This window comes from Caretta caretta, chromosome 26 (assembly GCF_965140235.1).
Source record: "Caretta caretta isolate rCarCar2 chromosome 26, rCarCar1.hap1, whole genome shotgun sequence".
In the NCBI taxonomy this organism is placed as follows: Eukaryota; Metazoa; Chordata; order Testudines; family Cheloniidae; genus Caretta; species Caretta caretta.
The window spans coordinates 15,049,169-15,075,888 of record NC_134231.1 but is presented as its reverse complement, the minus strand read 5'-3'; the positions used below and the strand labels follow the sequence as shown (position 1 = coordinate 15,075,888).

General features: G+C 52.5%; 1 protein-coding gene across 2 annotated transcripts; it reads right to left on the bottom strand.

Moving 5' to 3' along the window:
- Positions 1 to 657: 657 nt before the first annotated feature.
- ARID5A (AT-rich interaction domain 5A) lies at positions 658 to 21,422 on the bottom strand. Of its 2 annotated transcripts, none has more exons than XM_048829382.2 (7): positions 21,320 to 21,422; positions 16,626 to 16,762; positions 12,674 to 12,863; positions 11,628 to 11,680; positions 9,647 to 9,744; positions 8,607 to 8,772; positions 658 to 8,070 (listed from the first exon to the last, which is right to left on the bottom strand). In XM_048829382.2, exons 1-7 carry the CDS (start codon positions 21,321 to 21,323, stop codon positions 6,502 to 6,504), a joined length of 2,217 nt encoding a protein of 738 aa, XP_048685339.2. In that variant the 5' UTR covers positions 21,324 to 21,422; the 3' UTR covers positions 658 to 6,501. The 2 variants fall into 2 exon arrangements, with proteins under 2 accessions (XP_048685339.2, XP_074979610.1); XM_075123509.1 differs by lacking the exon at positions 21,320 to 21,422 and adding an exon at positions 20,624 to 20,696.
- Between the last annotated feature and the right edge of the window lie 5,298 nt (positions 21,423 to 26,720).

Here is a 26,720-nt window from a genome sequence, read left to right as displayed (position 1 = left end):
TCATTACCACCCGTGGAAAAAGCAGAGATTCAGCTTCAGCAGCATTTTGCATCCACTCTGCACTTGTGTAAATGCCTGCACATGGGACGTGGCAACGGAGATTCAGACTCAGTGACCTGGTGCCTAAACATTCCCTGGCATGTTTTTAAAGACAGAGCAGCTCTCCCATCCCAAATTCCAACGTGAGTAATATATCTTGCCCCTACACTCTATCATCCCAGCTGAAAGAAGTGCTTTCGGTTCCTATTCCAAACATGATGGGAGCTGTTACACATCTCCTGCGGTTTAGTGGTGCATGAAGTGATTACTGTATATAGCAGTTTGCAAAGAACTTTGGTAAGGCAGTGTTAATTATTATACATAGACCAACAAAAACAACATTTCACAATTGCAGTAAGACTTACACTTCATTATATGCATTCGCACTGCACTTCCCTGCTGCCAGGAGACTTCAGTAACACATTACAATTCATGCCTCGTCACACCTGTTAGTGTTTCCTAAATGAGACCCTTAAGTAGATCTAAAGGAGCCAACGTGTTTGCCCATTTAGCCAACACTGAGACGATATTTAATAGATACTTTCTAAGGCTATAAACCTCTAGTCCAATGGAATAGGAAGCACCTTAGACAAATACATAGGAAGAAAGCACGTGTCCCCAGGTTCACATTTTTATTTTCACGTGATCCTCAGCCTCTCGATTTATACAGCACCAAGGGACATTTCATCACAGCACTGTGCACCTTTCCCTTGGTGGGCTCAGAGCGAGTGAATGACAGAGTAAAACAGCCTGCCTCCATGAGGCTAAGATTTCCAGGGGCTGACTGTTTACTTGCTAATGCCAGACTCATAAAGCTGCCAGATTTTACCTGCTTCTCCACTGGACACTGATGGCAGCTAGTCTCTGCCAAGGAAATCCTACCATGCAGGTGGGTAAGGTTGCATGTCAGCGTGAAACTGGCATCTCCAGCGCTCCCCACCTCACTGAGCAAACACACAACTCCAACATCTTCGACAGGAACCAGCTCCTGATGCAATGGGTTTACCAGAACAATGGGCCAGGGCATGTGATTTGCCAACAGAGGTCAGCAAATGAAAAAAGGGGAAAGATTAGAAAAAGCGTTTGGAATGGAGGAATACCCACCTCACCCCACCACAGCTAACAAACACCACCACCAAGGATTATGACTGGTGTGACTTGGGTACTGGAGCAAAGGTTTGGAAGACGAGAGAGTAAAACCAAAGCTGTAAGTGAGAAAATTAACATTCTCACCTTGGATACAAGAGAACAAGCTGGGTCAGAGCTAGAGCACACATTCAGCAAACCAGTGAGCCCAAAACTGCAACAGAGAAATTAGATGATATGGATAATCAGACATACATAAGAACACCTCGATCTCCAAGCAGACAGCCAGGGAAACTCCTGTACATATCTTGCACAGTGGATGCTCAGAAACCAGAGAATGAGACAATTCAAACTGAAAGGACACACTGGCAAAAACAAGTGTGAGACTACATAACTCCCTCGACTAAGAGCGGGTTCTGGTGCCACTGTTCCAGTCTCTGCCTGAATCCTCTTTCCATGCAGTATATGTATATATATATTTATTTGAGAAGGGATCCCAAGGAGAAGAGCAGAGCTTAGTATGCAATGCTTGCCTTCCTACACGACTCCTGTGAAGGCCACAGAGGAAGAAGCAAGAGCAGGATTTGTTGGCGCTGGAAACCAAGGCATGGCAGCAGCTGGAAAAGTAACTCGTGTCCTTTGATGGAGTCGTTAGGCTCTTGTAATGAATTTGCATACCAGGATGTGGCAGTAACATAATTCAGTAGTAAGCTTCAGAACAAGAAGTTGTTACTCCTGACTAGCCACTTGGGGGCGTTGAACACCTGCAGGTGTTTCAGAACACACCTGATGGGATTTTCATCTAGGCTGACCAGTGACCAGACAGCAAGTGTGAAAAATCGGGACAGGAGGTGGGGGATAATAGGAGCTTATATAAGAAAAAGACCCCAAAATCGAGACTGTCCCTATAAAATCGGGACATCTGGTCACCTTAACCATAACATACTTGCAGAAGGTTTCTTTTTAACCCGGTTATGTCAGGATTCTGCCAGGAGAGAGACCCCATTACAAGTGGGATTCCTCAGGTTAGAGTAGTGGTTTGTAGTAACTCTGCCAAACTAAGCCCGTGCTAGATGATGTAGCATTCACCACCTCCCATTCACGTCACCTGAGGCTGTTCTGAGCCCCAGCTAAGACCCTCGGTAAATCGGAGCATGCATGTGTAGAGCTGGTGGCCAGAGAGAGACACTGACCTACTACATGAGGGTCACTGGTGTAGCACTTACAGCAGCAAAATCAGTGAGCATCCCTGCACTGATCTTCAGTGCTTAGCGAACTGGCCTCATGTTGTCCAGCTGCAGGGCTATTGGAAACCTAACCCTGAACTGCAGTTAAATACATTCATTCAAAATAATAGCTTGACAAGGAACCTTAAATACTGCACTGGGGGACTGAAAACAGACAAGTCATTTTCAAGTAACTTCTAAGAACAGCCTAAAAAACAAGTCTAAAGCCCTCTCAGCCAGTCACAAGTTCCTCAAAATAGCATGTTATTCTACAGTCTCTAACATCATGCTAACTCACAAGACAACTCTCACCTTTGTGCCCAATTTTCTCCACCTTCATAGCCCTCAGCAACTCCCATTAGCAGAGCACGTGAGTGAGCAGGAACGCTGGCCACAGGTCTGGGTGAAGCTTGCCCAGGGCTCTGAACAGTAACCGCTGTATACTTTGACCCATACCTAATTATACAGTGGCCATAAATAGATCCAGTGCTGGAGCCTTCGAATTCCACCTGTCCTGCTGGGAGGGAGCTCTCTGGTTTGTTTTCACAGGGCCTCAGGGCTGCATGGGGAAGTTTAGAACTTGTAGTGCTGTAATGGGATGTCTATATGGAAATTTGTCTACAGCGCCCTCTCAAGGAAAGCATCTTGAGCTACTTCAGTGCATCTACACTTCACCAGCGGGTGTGCTGGCACCCAACAGTTACAGTCAACTCTTCTGGAGCTAGAGCATGTGGGTCTGGCCATGAGAAGTTGTGGATAGGCTCGAGACTAGTCTGTTTTCCAACTTGTGTTCTTTTCAGCTCCAGAAGAGGTGCGTCAAACCCAGCAGAGAAAGCAGCACCGTGGAGCAGGAATTAGACCCAAGGCCAGGAGAAAGCACATGAGAATGGAGCAGCTTTCTCTGAAACACATGGGGCTCACCTGAATAAGGCACTTGTTTAGGATGACCACAGGGCCCCTTAGGGTGGAGGCCACCAGGGCTCCTTGGACTCAGGGTGGGAAGCATGCCACTCAGCCAAAGGCTGCCCAGTCTATTCTCCCGGCAGAGAAAAGGCTGATTTGCAATGAGGTGAAGGCCCCTGTTCAGTGGAATTAGCAGATAGCTCTAAATGGGTAAGAAAGTGGATAAAACAGTGACCATGCCCCCTTATGCAGTGAGAGCCAGCTTCCCCAAAGGTCAAGGGACATTTGGGTCCATATCTAGTTTAGACATGACCCCTTGAGTGCACGCAAGGCATAGTTCAGAGTCCTAGAAGCGCTGCGCTGTGCCTCAGGCAGCATGGTATTTGTGCAGAAATAAAGGAGGGGGCAATGCAGGCAGCATTCCTGCAGCAGGAATGCTTCACAGGAGACACTTGGGGGCCGACCAGGGGAAGGAATGCCTTTCATCTTTAGGGATTTAGGCCAGTCTGCTGGTAACACGATCCTGCAGAATCGGATGAGCCTGAGAAGGCTGAATACAAGGCCGAGTAAGAGACAAATAGAGCTTGTCTCTTTTGGGAATGCGTGGCTAGGTCACCTGTCCATCTGGACACAATTTCTCTATCCCTTACCTACAGCAGCATTTGTTAACACTCCCATCTCTACCCACTCCTGATCTGGAAGGCTCAGATCCCACAGAGACTGTGCTGCTAAAATAGTCACCAAAATTGCCAGTCCCATTCCCTGTTTCCTATCACAATATGCAACAATGACCTGCCTGCTTTGAGAACCCTGCAGTGAAAAGCTGCGCTCTTCTGTTACCACCCCAGGAACGGGCAGTGCTGGCATGGTCAGCGCGAGAGAAGCAGCCTGTAAGCCTGAGCTTAGCCCCTTCAGTCCCAACTCTAGTGGGGGGGGAAAACAGAGCCTGAATTCAGATATTTTTTTTAAAATAAAAACCAAAAAGCAAAAAAAGCAATGGCTGCAGTCGAGAGAGGATGGAAGTTGGAATCCCTGGGCTTGATACTCCTCTTACAACAGTGACTAGTGTTACTAACCAACACAGGGGTAAGGTCCAAGTCTGGTTTAACTTGTACTCCCATAACAACTTGGTACATGTATCTACTGTCCCATCAAAGGACCGGAGAGAAGGGTGAAGTAAAATGGCAGGTGATTCTCTCTGCCACCTTTGTGTTGATGCTTTTCTTGCTTCCTTCCTCTTTTCTAGTCTCTGGCCACACGAGCCACAGCATCTTAGACTCAGGCCTGGCCTAGCCTAGGATTTAAAGGGGTGCTGTTAGCTAGATGGGAGCCAAGACCTAGGTCATGTGAAGGTACAACTTGCCTGGTCTTGATTAGGCTTTCAAAGATGCTGGTTAGTCCGAGCCAGCTGACACGATCTGATACGGCACCTTTAAATCCTGGTCTAGCTGAAGCCTTGTGGGGACAGATGCAGATGAGCTGCGTGAGGTGAGCTGCGTAAGTTACATGTTGGCAAGCGGCTGTTTGAACTAGTGCAACACACACAAATGGAACGGAAAGTATCAGTCACACCGCTTCAGACTCTTGGACACTCTCACCTCCGAAGTTGTCCCTGCACTCCCGAGAGCTCTGTGGGCTGCAAAATCCCCAAAGGCAGAAGTTAGGCAGCACAGGACACTAGCCAGAGTTCCGGGGGCGGGGAGGGGTGTCACTGAATTAGAGAAGAGGGTTTGTTCGAGGAAGCTGAACCAAGGATTAGAAGGAGAGTCCAGATATGCCCTTCACCAACACTACACAAGGGAAGGATGGCCAGAGGGGCAGGCAGAAATTCCCATTTCTAACATGCAGGAGGCATTGCAGTCGGAGCAGTAGTTTTGAACGCGGCAGCACTTGCAGAAGCTGAGCAACTCCCAAGATCCCACAGCTGAGGTGGCAAAAAGTCTTAGTTTCCTGCCAACTTTAAGATTCTGCATCTTTAACTCTTTCAAGGCCTTGAACTTGCTCCCACTGAAGTCAGTGGACAGGTTTGGCATTGAAACAGACAGGAGCAGGAGTCAGAATTCACATCTAGTCCCACCAGTGTGATTAACCCCGCTGAAGTCAGTGGAGTTGTACCAGTGCTTACACCCTATGTGAGGACAGGCAGTACCGTTTGCTGCTCACTCCTGCAGCAGCATCCAACCACCTTCTTGCAAGGTGGTGCCAGCCTGTTCCCAAGAGAGCTATTCCTCACCAGCCCTGGACATAGTGCTGGGTCAGCAGGTCCCCATCACATGTGCTTCCTTAAGTGACAATGCAATCATCACAAAGCATACGCACCGCACACACTATTTGCTTAGTATTGACCACTCTTGATGGGTCTCTTCCTCCTCCCGCCACAGTCCCAGAGATCACACAGACCCCAAACACTCTACCCATTTTGCACCATCTTGGGCAGTTTTATTGTAGACCACCTAGATGCTTCCAATCAGACCAACGCAGCCTTTGGAGAGATCCACAGGAGCTTCCACAGACAGTGTCACGTTGGGATGGGAGTAGCTTGGGAACGTCTCAAAGCATTTCAGGGCTCTGCAAAACCAATGGGTGTTTTAACTCCCTTCCCCCAAGCCTCTGGAAATTTAAACCCATGATTCCTGTCCTTGAGGCAACTCAACTGAAATAAACTCGCACTGTTTTAGATCAGAAGAGCTAGTGCTCTGTAACATGGATCATAGAGCACCCCAAAAACTCAGCTGGCAAACTGGGATACTCTAGAAACAGTACTGGTTAGTTCATTTGAATTTTTCTTCTCTCCCTGTCTTTACACTCCTATTTTCAGTCCTGCTATTAAGGATCATGGACTGACAACATCCACGTTCGCGCTGCACTTTGGAACCTACTTGTCTGAGCGATTACAAGATGGATGGGGTCACCTCTGGCATTAAGAGGAATCTCCAGAACCTATTTTGCTCCCGTTTTTTTTTTTTTTTTAAAAACCCACAACACGTGTGTGTTGAAGTCCCCAGCGTACGATGTCAGTTACAAATAAAGCTCAAAGATCAAGAGTAAAAATGATGTGGTCCACACTGTCCATATATTCTCTGATTGCTTTGCAATACAAGGCCACGGGACTGAGGCAGCTCCAAAGGCGAGATGCAGCACAGCTGCAGTGTTACTGAGTGTCCTACTCCTGCACCATGGCTGGCTGGGACCCACTCCCATCAGTAGAAACCTCTCTCTCCACAAGTGACAGGGTCCATGCCAGTGGCTACAGCTTGTTGTTCCGGTGAAAGGTGGTCCCGTGAGGGGAGGCGTACGTTGGCTGATTGTGCCACGTCGACACAGGGTACAGCCTCTGGCGCAGTGAGCTGTCGTAAGACGTAGGGTAGTGCACTAGGCTGGCAGCCAGCGGCCGGCAGAGGTCTGAGGATTGAGTGGAGGCAGCTAATAAGTGGCCTGGAAACGCAGGGATGACAAATGGGCTGACAGAGAGCGAAGGAATCAGTGAAGAGGACTGGCCCTTTAAATGGTCCGCGGGGGTGCCAAAGTTCACCGGGAACCTCAGCATCGTCCCTTTGTAACTATCCTGCCCTGCAGCAGAGGGGAGCGGTGCTGGGAAGCTGGGGCTTGGCACCACGGCCTGGGGCTTGGCCAGGCCCTGCTGGAAGCTCGGCGACTCGCCGCGTTTGTCCTTTGGCTCCACTCCCTTGATGAGAGGCGAGACAGCCTTTAGCTTCTTCCCATGAACAAAGCCCTCCTCCTCCAGACTGCGCTTGCTCCTCGGCCCGTGGCCCAGGGCAGGGCTGCCCACCTGGTTCTGTGGGATGGGCTGGACGAGCCCGCCATTCTTGGGCAGCGGGGGACTGGCCTTGGCAAAGCTGGCCATGGGTGGGACCCAGCAGGCTTTCACACTGGCAAAGGGAGAACCTCTGCTCCCCGCAGAGCTGCCTTTATAGAAAGCAGAGGGTCCCTGGCTGTCTCTGCTCCAGGAGGGCGGGGCCTGGCTCGCTTTGCTGCGCAGATCTTCTGGCTGCTCCACACAACCCTCCGTACCCTCCTGCCTCTTCCGAGTGAGGTTGGCTGGCTGCAGGTCCTTGCCTGGCTGCTGATAGATGGAGAGAGACTCTGGGAAATCCTTGAAGCCCCGAAAATACTCCATCGGGCCTCGTAGGGGGTGGCAGCTCACAGGTTTCAGAACCTCACTTCTGTACGCATGGAAGTGGCCAGTGAAGATGGCAGGAGCAGGGGAGAGGTGGCGCCCTGAACTCCCGTCCTCTGTCCTCGGAAATATCTGGCTGCCTCTGGGGCTCAGAGATCCCTTTGGGCACGGTGCCCCCTCCCCTTTGTTAGGGGGGAGGCACGCTTGGGCTGGGTCATTGGCATCATCCCCCTCTGGCACAGGGCTCCTTCCCTCTTTGCTCTGATGAATGACTGATGGCCTGTTGGAGTCGAGCTCTGGGCTGGGGCAGGGGAGCCCTGCAGACCTGGATTTCTTGCCTTCTGGGCAATGGCTCAGATGTCTCTCATGACAGTGCAAGGATTCAGCCTTGCTCACTTGAGCCAGCAGCTTCTTCTTGGCCAAGGGAGACATGATGCCATGGTTCCCCTTGAAGTAAAAGCTGGAGAAGAGCCGTTTGTAGGCCTCCGAGCAGCCGTGGGCCCTGCAGTTGCTGTGGCAGCTCATGGATGGCTGGCTCTTGGCCAAGTCCTTGGTGTTCGAAAGGGGGAGCCCCTCAGCTCGGTCTCCTGGTCGGCTCTGCTCGGGGCCATCTGTCACAGTCTCCCTGCCCCGTTTTGGAATGGCAGAGGTATCCGGCTTCACCTTCTCAGGCAAAACCTGCAACCCAAGGGATGGGACCATGAGCGCTGGGAAAGGGCTGAGCACACTCCTGTGAGCAGAGCCAGGGTAGGGTCAGAGGGGACACAGGACACAGCGCCCACTCATCTGCTAAATGCAGAGGGGCGCTCCCAGGCCAACCCCTGACCTGGGTGAGCAGCTCCCACTCCTCCTCAGCCACTATAGTAAGAGCTCCCCATTCTAACCTGAACTTCTAACTACAGCTGTCCACATCCACCAACCAGTTGGAGTCCCCCCTGAAAGCCATGGGGGGCCAGCTCTCCAGCTCCCACACTTGCCCACTCCTTTGTTCTCTTCCCCCAGGCGTCCAGTCACAGCCTCCTCCTCCTCCCTGCTGCTCCACAGCCCATTGCAGTTCTGTTCTCTCAGAAGCTTTTCTCCCTGCCCAGTCCCTCGCCCCAGCATAGCCCCCAGTATCTCTCCTTGCAGCATGAGCACTGTCAGGAGCAATGGTCTGGAGACTGCTGTTGAGAGACCCTGAGGAGGGGTTGGCCCAGCTTGGCCCAGTCCTGCACCTGATCTCCGCTTTTCTCCTTCTTGACTCTCTTGCTCTTTTCAGCTGCGTCATCGCCCTGCTCCCCACGGGGCTCCCTGGAGACCTTGTACTGCTTCCGGGGCTTGGCAGGGGGCAGGGGCTTGTCATCCTCGCCCTTCAGGTGTCGCACATACGGGAGGACCAGCCTGCAGGACAGAGAGGCCAAGTGCATGAATCAGGGACAGTGGCCCAGAGGAGCCCAGTTCCACTGAGACAGGCAGGCCCTCCCCACCCTAACCATGACCCACTGCAGAGGACTTGGCTGGGCTCGGGCAGAGCACAGCAATGGCACTAGGCCTACGCAGCAGTACCTGTGTTCCTAGGAGGAAGCACCAGATTCCGGCACTGCTACACCCTAGCAGGTGCAACCAGCATCCTCAGGGACCTGTATGTCCGCCAACAATTGGGCTGCTCCCCCCACCCCACTCTTCTCTGGTCCCTTCCATTGGAGGATCCGCAAATACCTCAAACATGGTTGGGTGCATCCCTGCCACAACCTTCAGAGTAAGGGTGGTACCACACACCATTTTACAGATGGGGAAACTGAGGCACAGAGCAAAGGGGCAGGACTTGCCGGGGTACCCAGTTTACACGTAGGGTGGGCACAAGGCGGGAAGCAGCAGATGTAGGGTGATGTTAACTGGAAGCTACTGATCTGGGGACCCAGGAGTGGAAGAGTGACCTCAGCAGGGGTCAGACCTGGGACCACTGGATTGAGGAGCAGGAGTTTCTGCTGCCTGCACGAGAGGCACAGTAACCAGCTCAAACCTCATGTGCCGCAGAGGGAGCAAGCCCCCTGCTGTGTTAGTGTGGGCTCAGCACCACAGACAGTGCCGGTCTCCAGGACAGACCTCACAGCCTGGCTGGCAGGGCGGACACTCAAACCAAGGCCTCAAGGGCAGCCGTCCGTGGCTGCTCCTGGTGACACTGGCAGCTAGCTGAGGTGAGGCACTCCAGGAGGGCTGGCTGCTCTTCCAGTTTGTGCCTCCAGGGCTGTGGCATGGGCAGGAGGGCCAGTACCTCTCGTAGTGCCTCCGGGTGCAGGTGGCCGCGCTGGTGCTTCCAGGGCTGCCCCCCAGCTCATCATACACGTTCTTCCAGAGGCGTCTTCCTGTGACCTGCAAAAGGAGGGGAGAATGAGACCTACTGGGGACGCTGTGTCCACAGCATCCAGGAGCACCTTGCACAGCCTGCCTTACCCCAGCGATGTGCCCTGCTGCAGAGCAGGGAGAGGCCCTGCCAGCACAGGAATCTGGGGTGCCTGGGCAGGGCTGGGATGGCGACAGCAGCTCCCCTCCAAAGCTCAGGGTTGGGGAGCACCCAAGGAGCTGACCGCAGGTTCTGTGTTAGAGCTGGCATCCTTGGGCCTAGGTTCTGGGACCTGCTGATGGATGCTCATTGCACTAACGCCTGAGACTACATCCAGCCCTCCATGGAGCCTCACAACAGGGCCATGGCTGAGGACAGGATACCAGCACACAGATCACGGGACACCTGTTGGGATCCAGCCTAAGGCTGTGACCGTCATGTTTTACAGCAGGGGAAACCGAGCCACAGAGCAACAACGGCACAGCTAGAACAGAACCCAGGCTTTCCAGTTCCAGCGCAGTACTGGTGTACAGAGGCACAACCTGTCAGCACCAGTGCAGGCCCTATTGCTTATGCTGGGACCTCCTGCTGTCCTGCTTTGACCCCCAAGCCATCCTTCCCCTGAGCAGCAATCAGCACCGTGCTGCACTGGGAGCCAGGAAAGAGTTAAGTGATGGGCGCTAATTAGATCCATTCCCCTCACCCCAGGGTGGGTCATCTGCAGGTGGCAGGGCTTTTGGTCAACTTGCTGAAAACACCACATGCTCCATCCCACTGGTGTCTGGAGCTGGAGAGCCCCCTTGCGGGCTCCAGGCAGCCTCCCCTCCCCATAGCGCTCCACACAGGTGCTGGCGCCAGCAACTCTCATTGCTGCCGTTCGCAGGAACAGATGGGGCGACGGGGAGGAAATTAGCTGAGCCAAGCAAAGTGCCAACATGAAGGAAAACGTTCATTCTGCAGCAAAGTCCCCTCCCCCTTCTGCCCGTTAAATCCACCAGGGACAGGAAGAGGCAGCAGGAGATGCCAGCGCTGCTCTGCTCAGACAGATAAATCACCAGGTGCCTGGTTAACTCTCTCATGCCCACCAGCCTCAGCAGGGCAGGGCCTTTAAAAGGCCAGCTCCAGGACTCTGCACACCGCTCTAGCTCTACGGGGCTGAGCAGGGTACCTTTCCCTTTCCCCCAAACTCTCTTGCCCTGGCTGCCAATGTCCCATGGACTAGGTTCTCCACCCCTCTCCCTCCAGGTCCAGCACTGTGCTTTGCTTATTGCACTGCACTGTCTGTCCCAATCAGCAGCTGTGTGCGCTGTCCCTTGCTCCAGGACCTGAACCATGAGCTTCACCAAGACGCCCCTGTCCCTCCCCCTCTAACGCAGTGGATTTGCTTGTTGCAGGGAGGCATGAATCAGCTGGGACACCCCAGCGATACCATCTTTGCAGTTCTGCTGCAAAAGAGCCCGAAGGGAAGTCTACACCAGCTTCTGAGCCCCTTCCCTTCGTTCCGAGTGGGGTCACTGGGGCCGAGATCAGCACTAACAGCACGGATTGGCCACCACAGCTTTGTGCACCAGGGACTACCTTCAGCCCTCCGGGCATGATTCTGGCTGGAAGCAATGGCAGTTCCACCTCAGCTGAGAGACTCTGGGAGGTCTCTTCCATGCCAAGAAGCCTTGCCCCAGTGCTGCAGCATTGCAGCTGAGACCTGTTTGAACAGGAGTTTGGCCACAGGCTAGGACAGTCCGCCATGATCCTCTAAACCCTGTCCTGCTCCCAGCTGCTGCACATAGCAACAGATTTAGGCTCCAGAGGAAGTTGTGTCCCACTTTGCTAAAGAGATGACCCTGCAACAGGGCAGCATAAGGGTGATGGCAGCGGGGTCCCTGCCCCAGTAATTCAGTTCCACGCTTCTTACCAGCTCATATGCTCCCAGCTTCTCCACAGCTTTGTAGATCTTCCACAGGTTAACTAGACAAAGACAAGGAATGGGCAAGGAGTGAGGACAGGTCAGTGGGCTAATGTTTCATGACACCTGTCCCAAGGCACTACTCACCCTTCATCACCAGCAGTCCTGTCAGTTAAACTCTTGGAGGTTGTGTGAGAGCAGCCCCCATTGACTTTAATGGGAGCTACAAGATGGGCCATTAGCAACATGACGCAGGGTCGTCAGCCAGGGCAGGGTTCCGTACACAGGATGTATAGGGAGCACCGCAGCGTGTCATGCCTGGAGACCAGCTGCTGTGCTGCCTTTTGGGGAGAGGTTAGTGCTGGGACACTGGGTGGCTTGGGCAGGGCACTGCCACAAGGAAGATTAGCAGACTGTTATGGTCCCAGAGAGCACAGAGGCACTGTCGCAAGGAAGCTGCCCGCCTGGCCGGCATGGCCAAGGCACTGACAGAGATCAGAGCAGTAAGCTTCACCACATACGATGGCTTTCTCCTTTCGCTCTCTGCCATTAGCACCCCCCCACACCCTGCTCCAGAGGGCGCAGCATAGATAACACCCCCATCCATGCAGGACCTGGGATGGGGAGTTCTGGTCACTCAAAAAGCCACCCTTGAATTGTTGTGAGCCACCTGCACAAGGATCTCACGAGCAGCAACAGTTTGCTTCCTTTGGGCCACTGAGTGGTGCTCGTTGCTCGTGGTGCTGGCAGGTTACTCAGCCAACAGGCCTGGGCCTGCCAGTCGTGGAGGGGGAATCACTGGCACTTGTCCTGGGGTAGCCCCACTTCCTGCCCCCAGTCTATGGCTGGCTGTTACATGGATGTGTCAGCCTCTCATAGGCCGGCCCTGAAGAGGTGGCTGGCATGTCACTCCTAAACCCACTCCTGCAGTGCCACCTGGGCTGGGAACCAGCAAAGGATTCTGGAATTCTCCCCCCAAGACACAGTTATGAGAAGCTGGGCAGTAAGCTGTGACAGGAGAAATGAGTGGACGCATGCAAGGTAAATGGACGCACTCTGCTTGAAGCCAAGATGAGGCACTCTCTCGATGGGCGTGTGACGGTCCTTCATGAACTTGTAGAGATTGACCAGGAAGGCCTGCTCCTCTTCCTTCTCCCTGCTCAATGCCTGTTCATCCCCCATCTCCTCCACCAGCCTCTTCTGCTCCTCTTCGGAGCTGCTGTCTGGCTTCAGCGCTGGCGAGTCCTGCAGAGAAACACAGCCAGGCAATCACCAACTGAGGTGGGGAAGCCAAAGGACAGAGAGGGAGGGGACCTGCCTCAGCTCACACAGAGAGTCCATGGCAGAGCCAGGAATAGAACCCGGGAGTCCTGGCTCCCAGCCCACACCCTACTCACTGGACCATGCTTCCTATCAGAGCCAGGAATTGTACCAGGAGTCCTGACTGCCAGGCCATTGCCACTAGGTCACCCAACTTGCATGCGTTTGCCACATAGAGCCGGCTAAAGCCATCCTGAATCCAGAGAAGACTGCATTTGTGTGTGTGTGAGGGGGGGACGGACGGACGGGGGGACTGTATTAATTCCTTAACCCTCCTAGATATGCACAGCTGAGGAGCAGCAGCAGCTCCCACGACCTAGCTCATGTTTGCTTCAGAACAGCTGTGCAGGCTGGAGGGCCAGGATCCAGGACCAGTTGCCCCCAGAGTCCCTCAGCAAGGAGGGGAACAATGCAAGGCAACTTACAGAATGGCAGGGATGATAAGAGAGTTACTGAAGCTTCACATCTTCTTGCCTCTTTTCAACCTAATCTTGGACACCCCCAAACACATCTGCACGACTCTGCCTGCTGGATACACACTTGCAGCAGTGAACTGGGAGTCAGGACTCCTGGGTTCTATTCCCACCAGTGGGGTTTTCACCGAATGCCATGCTGCATTGTACACTGCTCTAAATACCATCGAGAGGCGTTTTGCGGTTGGAGGCATTTTATTAGCTCCGGAGAGTAACAGACTTGTGCAACTAAAGAGTGAGAGCCAGAGTTTATTATTCTCCCGGCTGGGAAGGCAGCCAAGTTGGTCAGAGCACTGGAGCTGTGTGAGAACACGAGGAACAGCTTCCAGGAAAACAGAAGGGCAGAAATACTCGCTCTCATCCTCTCTCTCTCTCTCGGCTAAAAATGTTTCTCGTTTGTTTGTTCTACATTTTCCAGAGTTATAAAACTTGTTGCTATTTTTGGGCAAAGCAGCTGCTCAGCTCCCAGCACTTTTTCTTCTTTCTATTCTTTTAACTGCTTGTGACAGTGGTGTTATTTTAGCTGCTGAGCTATTTCTGGGCCTCCTTTTCCTTTTTTAAACCGCAGTGAATTCAGTGCGGGGGACTGGTGCATGAGCGAGAGTCCTGGCAATTCAAGGCCTCTGCCACAGGGCAAGTTTCTCAAACCCACTCAGCACCACCACAACCCACTCAGGCCTGCCCTGATGGGACAGGCCTCTCCTCTAGGGCACGAGACATGCTTTGTACACCATCCGGTCCTCGCCCGCTCTCCTAAGCCTACCCACTCAAGTTGGCTGTGGCAGTGGTTTCGGTGAAGCAGCCACCTGTCTGTTGGAAACCAGACTGAGTGAATGAACCACTTCACCAAACTCCTTTCACCAGAACAACTCTCAGCGAGGAACAATTTTTCCTAGATTGGATCAACACTGGTGGCCCACAGAGCGAGAGGCATGGTCTGCCATTATTGGTCACCTAAGACACCCAGTGCCATTTAATGGGAGCAGGGTTATGGTGTGTCCTGCCATGGCTGTCACAGCAGCTAGGCCCACGGCAGGGGACTGCTGGGGACACTTTGTCTCTAGTCCCATCTTTAGCAATCACACCAGCCACCCAGTGCTGAGGACTCACGCAGTCTACACCCCTCACTCTCAGCACCAAGGGGTAGGTCTCTTTCGTATCCATCCCATCTCTCTCCCCACCACGATGGAAGTGGCAGGTGCCCCTTAAATGTGTCCACAAAGGCACAAGGCATCATATGTGAGTTTCCATAGTGCTTGGGGAGATAATGGATTGACAAGAACCAGTGTAACCCAACACTCGACCCAGGGAGGCTGTACGACTTACACCCACCCCATGGCTGCAACCTAGGAGGACTTTAAATTGACAGCGGAAGTGGATGAGGAGGGACACATCAGTCTCACGCGACAGTCCTGTGGAAGGTTCTGTGGCCAGGAGCCATGGAACAGGCCCCGCAGGCAGGCAGATGCCTACAAGCAACAGGAGGAACAGAACTCACAACCTTCCACAATGGAGAAGCCACAGGCCTCTGGTAAAGTAAGGGGGCATCTCCCCCAAAAGAGAGAACGGACACGTTTCCTACGGCCCACATGCTCCATGCAGTGACCTCCACTGGGCTGGGTGCACTCCCGCAGGCCTTTCACAGAGCAGCATGGGGCCACGTGCACCCAGCAGCATACATAACTATGCAACATGCTCCATGCAGCAAGGGCAGCAATGCTCAGAGAGAGACAAAGGTGGACATGACTTTCCCGACTGCCCTTCACCCATTTCCCCCTCACTAGTTCCTTGGCCCTGTGGCTCCCCTCTCAGTTTCACGTGATGCAGACGGACAATCTGAGCATCTGCTTTCTCTTTTGGGTTGTCACCATTCCTGGAAATGGTCTCAATTCCATAACTGCACCGATTATTCCAGAGGCCTGTAATGTGCCTTGCCCCAAAACACTCTCAGTGTCTCAGTCACAGCCTGGCTTCCGACTCCCTGCTGCAGATGGTGCACACCTGTGTGTGCACAAACTGAGCACTGGGCAGGTTTGCACACCTAGGAGTGCAGCAGCATCAGTAGTCTGTTGCACAACTGCTTCAGCAGCACAGGTTGCACTTGTCTGGAAGTTCAGGAGAACCCCTGAGTCTTATCTGCATCCAGCAGCCTCAATCGATCATCCCCTCATCGATCATCCCCTTCTATTTATAAAAACCAAGTTCTGGGTCTTCTCTATGGTAAGGGACACGCCTTTGCTGCATGTTGCAGGTGCAAATAAGGGACTGATGCAGGTGCAAGTCAGCCCTGCCCAGGCAAACAGGCCCCATGCAGAATTCCGTAGCCACTCTATGGAATGGCTCTGCATCCAAGGAGCCTGGCTTCAGGGGGAGCTGGCGACGGAGGCCAAGCTGAGACAGCAGGTTATAAAAGCGATGCACACAGTCTCCCCCATAGTCCCTTCATCTCCGTGTCACTTCACATCTGCCCCTCCAACCCTCTCCCCCTCATCCCTGTCCCTTTTCTTTCCCTTTAGCTGATCTTAAGAAAAAAAATCCTGGCACTAACTTGCCATTTGCTTGCATCCCATGGTTCACTCTGCTGGTGCGTTCTGCCCCTTTCCCCACCCTGTGTCTGCCCTGCCCAGGTAGACAACACTGTCTCATTGCTTCCTTGTGCTCTGCCTCTGCCTGTCAGCTCTCATCATGTACTTTGGTGCAGGTACCCTCTCTCTGTTCGGGGGCTGTACAGCACCCAGCCCAACAAGGTCCCAGGCCAGGACTGGGTCACCTACGATAATACAAATAAAACAACCCTCTCTTCCCTGGAAGCTTCACTTTACAATTTGTTGTTTTCCCTTCATCTAGAATAAGAGTGAGACCAACCCAAAGTCCAGGGCTGTCTTTTCATACAGACACCTATCGGGGTATGCTGGAACAGCGATGAAACAGCCTTTAACAACTGTTTGCCGCCAAGGGGAAGAAGAGAGATTCCCCCTGCGCTAGGCTGCACAGGAATTTCAGCTGTTGTTCCCAGAGCATTGCTGTCAGTTGCTGCCTGTCGAACAGCAATGCAGCTATGGACACAGGTACCCAAATAACAAAATAACAGCATCCTTTACACACCTCCCTCAGAGGTTTCAAGCTCCCCATTCTCATCTCACGGAGAAGGCTGAGTGACTCAAGAAACTCCAATGGGAGACGAGGAGAGAACTTCATGCTGTTTCTCACTCACCACCTGGTCCAGTGGGTCCACAGTGCTCTGGCTCCCCTCGGGTCCAGGCTTCACAGCATCAGCCTCTTCCACAGGTCCTGGCCCAGCAGCCTCCATTGTGGATGTCTTCTTCTTCCTCTTCCCTTTGAAGCTGAGTGCTGTGGCCAAAGAAGAAGATGGAGAAACCACTGAGAAGCAAAAGGCCCAAACAACCATGCAAATCAAGGGGAGGTTCTCTCCATACTCTGTGCACACACACAGCAGAGTGAGACACCAGACAGATAGATACATGTACTAGGGAATACATGTGATCAGTCCCTCAAATGCTGCAGGGCCCCAGTTTCCAGCATCAGTAACCCAGGATCCAACCTTCCTTCCCCTCAAACGCAGGGTGCAGAGCTGGATCTGGATCCAGACTTCCCAGTCCAGACTTCCCAGGACTCTCCAATGGATGGAGACCCGGATGCCCAGATCTGCACAGCCCTGAACTCAGGGAACAGTTGGGTCTCTCAGGATTTCATGCGTGGACCCATGGTTCATTGCTACACGCCACCCTTTCTGAGGGAGGTCCCAGCTCTGCACAGGGGGCCAGCCCCCAGCTGAACCCAGTCAGAACTCCAGAGAGGGACACTCTTCAGCCTCAGACATGCCAGAGGGACCCACTGCCCCGGACTTGGCCCAAGGACAGGCAGGCTTTCCAAGAACAGAGACCTCTGTGACGCAGGTATCTGCCTTGCTTCCTGTTCAGAGATATGCATGTTTGTCAACAGCTCCTGATGGTGGGCTGTCTGGCCACTGCTTTCGCTTTCAGGGTGGCTTCCTGGAGCCGTGGGAGCCAGTGCAGAGCTGTGAACGCTTCCCCACCTCAGCCACATCCGTTCCTGCCAGACGCTCGGCTAACTGCCTCTGGCAGGTGGCTCACTCTCCCTTCAGTTGCTGAGGAGGGATGGGAAACCACCCCCCAGCCCCAGCGAGCAAGTGGAGAGACCCTTCCACTTCCCCAGTCATTTCCTGAGACAACGCAAGACACGGAGACCTGCCTTAGGTCTCCTGCAGCCCCTAACCACTCCTGCTAGTTCTGCCCTGTCAAACGTCCTATCCTTCACCCCTCAAGCTCTTCAACAAGAGCCCATAGACAGTGAGAGCGGAGTAGAGGCCACCTCCCTCTACCGCCCAGCAGTTAAATAATCCTCACCAGTTCCCACCTGGCTCATAGAAGAATCCCAACCCCTCCAAGTTAGTAGGGGGGTAGAGCTGGGCAGACTGCCCTGCAGTGTCCGCATTAGGCCTAAAGCAAGTATTTGGGTCTGTGCTGCTGCCAATGCAGCCCGAAAGTAACTGACAATTGAATAATTACAAAAAAGTATGCCCACCCCTGACCAGAGAACCAGCAGGAAACTCCTGCCCAAGGGCCAGGCCAAGGGAAGCACAGCCGGGACACTGTAAGAGGTGTATTACTGTAGCGTCTAGAGGCCACACTGAGATCAGGGCCCCGCTGTGCTGGGTGCTACACAGACGCCTACCTGCCCTGAAGAGTTTACAATCTAAATTGAAAGAGGGGAAACTGAGGCACTGAGCAGAGCTGTGACTTGGCTAAGATCACATAGCAGGACAGTGGCAGAGCAAGGTTCCAGTGCCCAATTCCTGTCCTGAGGCCTCTCCTGAGGAGGGCCCCTGATTGCCATAGTGGGGAGCCACCCCCAGTCAGAACCTGGGACATAGCTTGTCTTTGGCTGTGGTCCAGCAAGCAACCTTGCTGAGCGACTCCCACACAACACAACGTTTCTGGAAATAAGGGGCTTGGAATGGTACATGATCTGCTGTGAATTCAGGGCAGAGGCCCCGCCCCATCCTTCTTCACTTGTGGGATTCATTACATGTTGCATAACTGCTTAATATAGATTCTGTTTACACAACAAGGAAGGAAGAGAAACAAACAAACAAAAAACCCCTCCTACTCTGCACTTTTGCTGGTGCCAGAGCCTGAGCGAGCAACATCTGCCGGGCTGAGGTCACCTACTACTCCAACAACCCCTGTTTCCAAACTGAGGGGAGGGCAGATCGGAACCAGAGCCAGTGGATCAGAACCAGGTCACATCAGTCTCTCCTTCTGACGCTAGTGAAATATCCACCTCTCCTTCTGGAGCCCTTCGAATAACAAGCACTGATCTGTTCCCAAGGCTCGGACGCCCAGCCTACTCCAGTTCGTGTTTGCTGTGTCGTTCTCAGCCCCACAGGGTCAGCGAGCTCATAAAACGCTTTCACATACTGTACAAAGGGGAGAGAAAACTGGCCGGTTTAATGTTCTCTGGGCATGAGATCACCACGCACGGCAGCCAAAACAAGCCCGGCTTCTGAGAGGATTACTGGACATGATGACAACTTTGGGAAACAGAGCAGAGAACAGCTTGAGTCTTTTACCCAGCTTATGGCAGGAGCTACTATGGGGGAGGGAGGAAGGCGGCGAGTCAATTCTTCCCCCCCTCCCCTCAACTGCCTGGGCTCATCAACATGGCACAGAGAACAGGCAGGGAGAGGAAGGGACAAAGACACCTGAACCCCTCACTGAGGCAAGAGCACAACTCCCAATAAACAAAGGAGTCAAGTGCAGGTGTTTTTGTTAATTACAACGCAAGCCGAACACCATTAATTAGGGAGTTCTCCTAACAGTTATACTGGATGGATCACGGCTTGTTGACAAGCTGTGCCCTCCTCTCCTTATATAAACAGGGAAGACCCCTGCCTGTGCTGACATTGGAGACATGGGGGGGGAGGGGGGTTGCATATGGAGGAGTGAGAGCACAACTTGGCTCTCCTCACATGTAGGAATCTGCCCCTCTGCTCTGCGGAGTCCTGCTGCTCCCGCTTCATTCTTCCTATGCAGATCCCAGCAGTTGTTCCTTCCCCCCACCCTCATTTCCTATCCTGAGGATCCAGTATTATACTGTTCTTTGTTTCATGCCAGTTGGGATGCGTCTTATCTGGGTTGCAACACTGAAAAGCACCTGTTTATTTGCAAGGCAGCTGCGCGCAGGACCCTGCTTGGCAGTTTTACTGGGATGGCAAAGTGCCTGTTTCGGGGCTGCCCTTCTGCACAGTTGGGGGCTCACACAGTTTATGGTGGTGTCCCTTCCTCTGCCAGCACTCTCCTTTCACCAGTCCAGAGAGAAGAGCTGGACATGCTGCTTTAAACCAGTTCTTTATCCTCCCATCATTAGTGGATTAATGTTGATACCACAGCATCAAATGTGATGGGGCAATATCATAACCATCATTTTACAGGTGGGGAAACTGAGGCACAGAATGGGGAAGGGCGGGACTAACCCAAGGTCACACAATGGCAGAGCAAGGAATAGAAGCCAGTTTTCCAGGCTCCGACCCTTGTGCTTCAGCCATGAGATTACCCTGCTACAAAAGAAACCTTAAAACAAAAGCACCCCAACCTTGCTAACAAATCAGTACAAACAAGAGTGAGAGAGAGGAACCAGTAGGGTGCCAATGCCAGCAAGGAAGAAAGTGCAGCAAATCCATTCCCAAACTTCAGGGAATCACAGAAATTAGAGATGCCAATGACCCACGAGCTCATCTAAACCCTACCCAAAAGGGCAGCGGGAGGGGAGGGGGGTGCTCAACCTCATACATATTCCAGCGCACAGAGAAAGGGAGAGTGCGATTTAACGAAGCCCCCAAGGAAGGACGACTCCAATCTCATCTGGAACAGCAGAGCATTTTGGATTTTTGGTTCTGCCTTTGCCAACCATGACAGTAGATGTTTGTATTTCACAGCAGCAATCTGCAATTTCCAGAGTCACTCACGCACACGCATCCCCCCCACCCCCTCCCCGCCCACTACTGAACATGTATCTTGTTCACACTACCAAGGCGCGGGAGCGTGCTCGGGTGAGCAGGGGGGCAAATGGGAATAGCTCAGCTTCGTTCCTCTCCGCGGCCGTAGGGGGGTGAAAAAAAGAAAGAAAGAAAGAAAGAAAGAAAAAAAAGTGTTCTTGAAAAGGTCAAACCATTTCTTGGCTCGGAAGGAGGGGCCGTTAGCATCTTCAAAGGAGGAGAGCGAGCCGCTTTCGGGAAATGACAGAGTACAATGGAACCCGAATTCTGCGTACACACTGCACCGTACCTCCGCTTAACCCTTTGGGGGCCGCGGCGGGGAAGGGGAAAAACAGGCAGATTCTTCTGGGAACCAGCGAGAGGGAGGGAGGGAGGGAGGCCGGCTCTTGCTGACAGCTGTCACAACAAATTAGCTGCGAACTGCTACAGATCGCAAACCGCAACAGGAAGTGGGATGCCAGAGCCCGACGCGGCGCTGAAATTTACCAACTAGAAAGAAAAGTGCACTGCGAGATAAAAAGTGACTGGGAAGCCCCCGGCAGCCAGAAACTTTTGAGAGAAGGAGAAAAAAAACTCCCCCCCCCCCCCGCCGCCGCCGCCGCCGCCGCCGCCGCCTCGCCTCGCCTGAAGAACCTGCCGCCGAGGACAACTGCGGCCCGGCCGCCGGGCAGGAGCGGGAGGTTTTACCGTCACCGGGGTCGGAAGCCGGCTCCCGCCCCAACCCCGAACCGGTCGCAGCTCCCGGGGCGCGGGCCCGTAACTTGCCCCCCCCCCCCCCCCGACTCTCCCCCTCAACTTACCCCCCCCCCCCGGCCCGCCCCGCGCGGGGACACGCTGCCCGGCCAAGACCCGGCAGGGCTGTTTCTTACCCATCGCCCGCAGCGCCGAGGCCTCAGCGCCCGCCCGGCCCCCACGCCGCCGCCCGCCCCATGCGAGACTCCGGAGTGTCCGGGCTGAGAAGGCAGCAACTCGCTCCCCTCGCCGGCCTGGCGCCCCGCCCCGTCCCGCCGATTGGGCAGCGGTGGCCGGTGGGCGCGGCCGATAGGAGAAGGGCGCAGTCAGTTAAGGGCTGGACCCGCCCCGCGCAGCTCGGGCCCCTGGGAGTTGTAGTTGGCCCGGGGTGCGCGGCCGCTGTGCCGCGCGCCGCTCTCCCCTCAGCCCGCCAGGCCCGCGCGCCGCTCTCCCCTCGGCCCGCGCGCGCCGCTCTCCCCTCAGCCCGGCAGGCCCCCGCGCGCCGCTCTCCCCTCAGCCCGCGCGCGCCGCTCTCCCCTCAGCCCGCCAGGCCCGCGCGCTGCTCTCCCCTCAGCCCGCCCGGCCCGCGCGCGCCGCTCTCCCCTCAGACTCCTTTCTTAGTCCGGAGTGACACCGGTGTAACCCGTTCACATCACTAGGGGTTTGACGCCGGTGTAACCGGGGAGGCGCTGTGGCCCTCTGGGCACGTGAGCCGGGCACAGGGCAGCGGAGAGCCGGCTAACGCGTACCCGCGCCAGCACCCTGGAGGGACAGGCGGCACCCCAGAGAGAGACCCTCCCCTGAGAGGGGTCCTGGGGCCCTCCCCGGCCTGCGGGCAGGGTACATGCCCTGTGGGCGGGGGAGGGAAGTCCGGGACCCTGGTGGCTTTGCCGGGTGGAGACGTGCCATGCCAGGCTCATTCATAGACTATCAGGGTGGGAAGGGACCTCAGGAGGTATCTCGTCCAACCCCCTGCTCAAAGCAGGACCGATCCCCAATTTTTGCCCCAGATCCCTAAATGGCCCCCTCAAGGATTGAACTCACAACCCTGGGTTTAGCAGGCCCACGCTCAAACCACTGAGCGATCCCTCCCCCCTATCCGGGCATGACCGGCCGGTGGGACGGAGTTACCGAACCAGAGGCTTTTCTGGTCGGCTCCTTTAAAGTCCAGCTGACACCAGTGCAAGCCCTGGCGGTGACTTCAGCGGGCTTTGGCTCCGGCCCCACGGGCAGGGCTGTGTTCACAGCGCAGCCCCCTCTGGGCGTGAGATGTCTGTCCCTCCAGAAGCACTGGTTTTAACATTGGCGTGTTACTGTTATTCAACCCTCTTTCCAGGCTCCAGGCTCTAGTTCCAGGGGCCTGTGCATGGCCCATCGGTCACGTTACATTCTGCACATAAATTTGCCCTTTTTCCCCCCCCTCTGGCTTCTGCTGCCTTGTGGCGAGGACTTAATTTAAAATAAAGCCGTGATCTGCAGTCGTGGGGAATAGGGCTTAATAGGGCAGCTTTTGAATCAAATGGCAACTAGTGAGGAGCACGTAACCCTGAAAAATTGGAAGACTTAAAATAAGGGTTCATTGGGTGGAAACAAAAAACTAATTGATTTTAGCCTGTGCTGAGGATCCACTAAACTGCCTGGCCCAGCCAGTGGAGTGACCAGGGGGGTCTCAGGTTGCCAGAGCCTGTTATATACAGTGTTGCTAAAATGCTCTGTAACATTCTGGAGTTTTGCAATGATCTTTAAATTGTCTTGGAATCTCTGTTATGAAAGAACATGGCAATTCTCCACATAGGCTTCATTGCCTTCACAGTGGTAGCTGCTGCAGTTAAAAAAAAAACAAAGTACATTTCAAAATAAAAAAAATCTAAGCAGTAATGATGCAGCTAGGTTTGAGGCTAGGTCTCCACTTCAAAGTTTTGCCAGCAGAGCTATTTGAGTTTTCATGACATTGCTGTGCCAACCAAAGCCCGAGTATCGTCACAGTTATACTGGCAAAAAGTGCTTTTGCCACTGAAGCTTATTTTGCTCAGGGAACTGGTATAATCTATGCCACCGAAACACCCCCCCCCCTTTTGTTTTTGGCCAGCATAAACTAAGAGGGGGGCTGGTGGTCTGCCTATACCAGCCACGCTTTGAAATGTGGACAAGTCCTGAACAAGTACCTGGCTGACTCAGGGCCGTAGTAGAGAGGAGTCTGGGGAAGGGAAGGGTAAGGTGAGTGTCACGGTCAGAGATAAACTGGAAGAGGCTGTGATGATGAGGTGAAGCCGGGGGAGGCCAGCTGGCTTTATATAACATTCCAGCTATGATTGCACTGTTGTCTCACATTTTGTTGTGTTACTGTCATTGCAAAAACTTAAAAGGAAAGGGTTGCATTATTTCCTTTCTTTTGTGAAAAAACAGGAAACTGGAGTTGTGCTCCTCTCAGTGCCATAGCACAGGAGAGGAGGGGGAGGCTGGAAAAATATTCTACTATATTGTTGTAACTGATCAGAGAGAAAGGACAGCACAGGAAGGGCTGTGGTGTAAGGTACATTGAGTGATTCATACTTTTTATGACTTCCTTCTCTTGGTTCAAATAATCTCTTCCAAGAAACTTTCCTACAATAATCCCCCAAAGAGTTGATAAGATAGATAGACAGAGCTAGAGACAGAGACAGAGAGATGGGGCTTGATTTTCTGTGGTGCTGCACACCTGAAGTTCCAAATGAAACCAATAGGAGAGGTGTCTGCTCCATGCTACTGAACATCTGGTCCATAGATGACCTAGATAGTACATGATGGGTCATGTGGGATACAGGTTTTGTTGGACTGAGGTTGGCCACATTACTCATGTGAGGCAATGCAGCTGAATACAATGGTTCTGCAATTCATTACATGGTTCCTCAATTTATTATGAGTCCAGTCCTGCTGTGTGACCTCAATTCGTATTGATATTTCTGGGAGTTAAGGCAGTCAGTACCTTGCAGGATTGGGCATTACAGTATGTGAGTATCATCCACATGTATGAGATTAGATAGAGAAAGAGAGGATGAGTGAGGTCCCAGTCCCTAGAAAAGCCACATAGAGTTAACTATCTAGCCATGTGGGGACTCAAGCTAAGGATTTACTGGAAATCGATCTCTGACTGGCACAGAAGGCACTATCAGTAAAATATTGCTCGGTGTTATACATAGTTCTTGTGACTGTATGTATTGCCCAGAGCCATAGCTATTCAAAAAATATAATCATGGACAGTTTTATTTGGCTTCATAAGGCAGTGGGATGTAAAACTGAATTAGCAGAGATTTCTGTCTGAGGAAGGGATGTGGGGTAAGAGTGGGATAATGTAATAAGTTAACTGTTAGAAATGGATGAACTTACTCTGAATACTGTGTAGGCCTTGAACTGAGAGCTACGTTGTCTGAGATATAGTCTGTATTGTCAGATGGAGACGATGATGGTTTCATGCCTGAGTGTTAACTATTCTATTAATATAATAAAAATTAATGAACCCTGGTGCTTACATGGGGTTTACAGCTTGCAAAGGATGTGGAGCTGTAAATTAATTGGAGACACTGTGGTAAGAAAGCTAATATAGGTCTTGATCCAAACACACTGAAGTCAATTGATTGACTCTCACTCATTTAATTGGACTTTGGATCTAGGCCATATTGGATAATTGTATCTTTCACTCTGTATTCTGTCCTTCTGCCTGGAATAGCTGGATTGGTTTCCAGGCCACAAAATAGCTCTTTATGGGCTTCTGTGATCACAATCAGTGTTGTTTAATCTCAGCCAAGCACTGAGATTTTAGAGCAGAGGGGATGATTTCCCATGCCTAAACCTCAACTTTGAAATACCTGGACTCCTAGGAATTTCAGGCTTGAATACCAGAGGGACTGAGTCACCCTTTCCTCCTACATGTGTGAATTTCCTTTCCATTTGTTATGCGAGTGTGTTTAGGACAATGGTTCAGTGGCTCTTTTCAGTAATAACCTAACTCAGTATTTATATTGTGCTTGTTGCTGTAGTATCTGAACAAATAATAACAATGCGGCTTGGCATGGGTAGAGCGCCCTTTATCCAAACAAAATTGAACCAAGCCAGTCTCAGGGTGTGGGGAGCCCCTGGATGAAGTACCTTTTTGTATGGTGTGAAAGAAGATGTGAGGGGCTAGCAGTTACAGTCATGCTGTAAACCACCAACTGCAGCCTATATTTCTGCCCAGATGGACTGAGCCCTTGTTATGCTCCTGAAAAGGGTTCCTGCAAAGTGCTGATCTTAAGAACAGTCCCCCCACCCAAGTCCCTGCATGATGTTTTCCTACTCCTGGGGTTTTGTGTTGTCATTTCTGTTTGAGGTTAAAGCTCCACCGAGAATATTATTTAAATGCATCTCCTGTGCAATCAGAGGCTAAACCAGCCCCCTCCTCTGCACCCCTGGAGACGCCTCTGCTGCTGTTCTCCTGCAAAGGTGCTGTGATTGGGGTGCATAACCCTTGCATGGCACAGAGCCCAACTTCACAGGGAGTCTGCACAGCAGTTGGCAGAGAGAGGGGCAGCACCAGAGTGTCCATAGGGGCATGGATTGTTTATCCATCCATCCACAGGAGGATCCTTCCTTCCATCCATAGGAAGATGGATGTATGTATCTATCCATCCCACACAGCAGCATGGTATCTGAATGCATCACAAGAAAATTAACTGGTAATGGTAATTAACTCCCTCTGCTAAGATCACATTAGGGGGCTCAGGAAAGCTTCTGTAGCTGGCGTAAAGAAGCCTTCATGCAAAGGATTCATCCTTCTCTTTCTCCCTCTTCCCCATTATGTATCTGCTCAGCACCTGGCACAGCTACTTGTGGTGGGTGCTGGATGGAGGATGTAGCTCTCAATACTCAGAAGTGTGCAGTTTGCTTTTCAGAGCTGCCCTGTTACTTTAATGCAGATATACTACATTTCCCAGAATGCAGTGCTCATAAAAGGGGAGGAGTCAGCCTTTGAAAAACACACGAGTGTAATTTCTCGTTAAAAAAAGAAGAAGAATCAAAGCATCAAGCGTCATGTCTAGGAATAGAACGGGAGCATTGCCAAGTTATTACAGAAGATGAGTAATCCACTTAAGTCATTCCTCTAAACACCATTCCTTGTAAGAGAATTAAAATATCAGCTTACATCACCAAGTGCAGCTCTTAGCCTGGATGAGATGTGCATACACAATGTGAAAACGTTACACTGGGATTGCAAATCATGAGTAAGATCTGGAGGACAAATGAATGGCTCATTCAGGGTACAGATTTCAGAGCAAAATATGTGCTCGCTTCCAAGCAGCAACAGCTGGACATAAAACACAGATGAAAGATCCACAACTCAGGGAAAAATTAGACTGGGGCTTAAAATAATTAAAAATACGTTTATATTGCCCCTTCTCTTGGCATTTTGGAGACCTGCACCAGGTTTTGTAATTAACAAGGACAAAGTCCACAAGAAGCTGAGGCTGAGTTGGCTCAGAGGCAATAATAACTTTTAGAATTTACATAGCACTTTTCATCGCT

Excerpts from the sequence above, each read along its gene's own strand:
- ARID5A (XM_075123509.1), bottom strand. The coding sequence starts at position 20,657 with ATGCTAACGGCCCCTCCTTCCGAGCCAAGAAATG. Across the intron at positions 16,763-20,623 it reads TCCTTCCGAGCCAAGAAATG|CACTCAGCTTCAAAGGGAAG; the intron begins GTTTGACCTTTT and ends CTTTGGCCACAG. Across the intron at positions 8,773-9,646 it reads ACCCGGAGGCACTACGAGAG|GCTGGTCCTCCCGTATGTGC; the intron begins GTACTGGCCCTC and ends TCTGTCCTGCAG.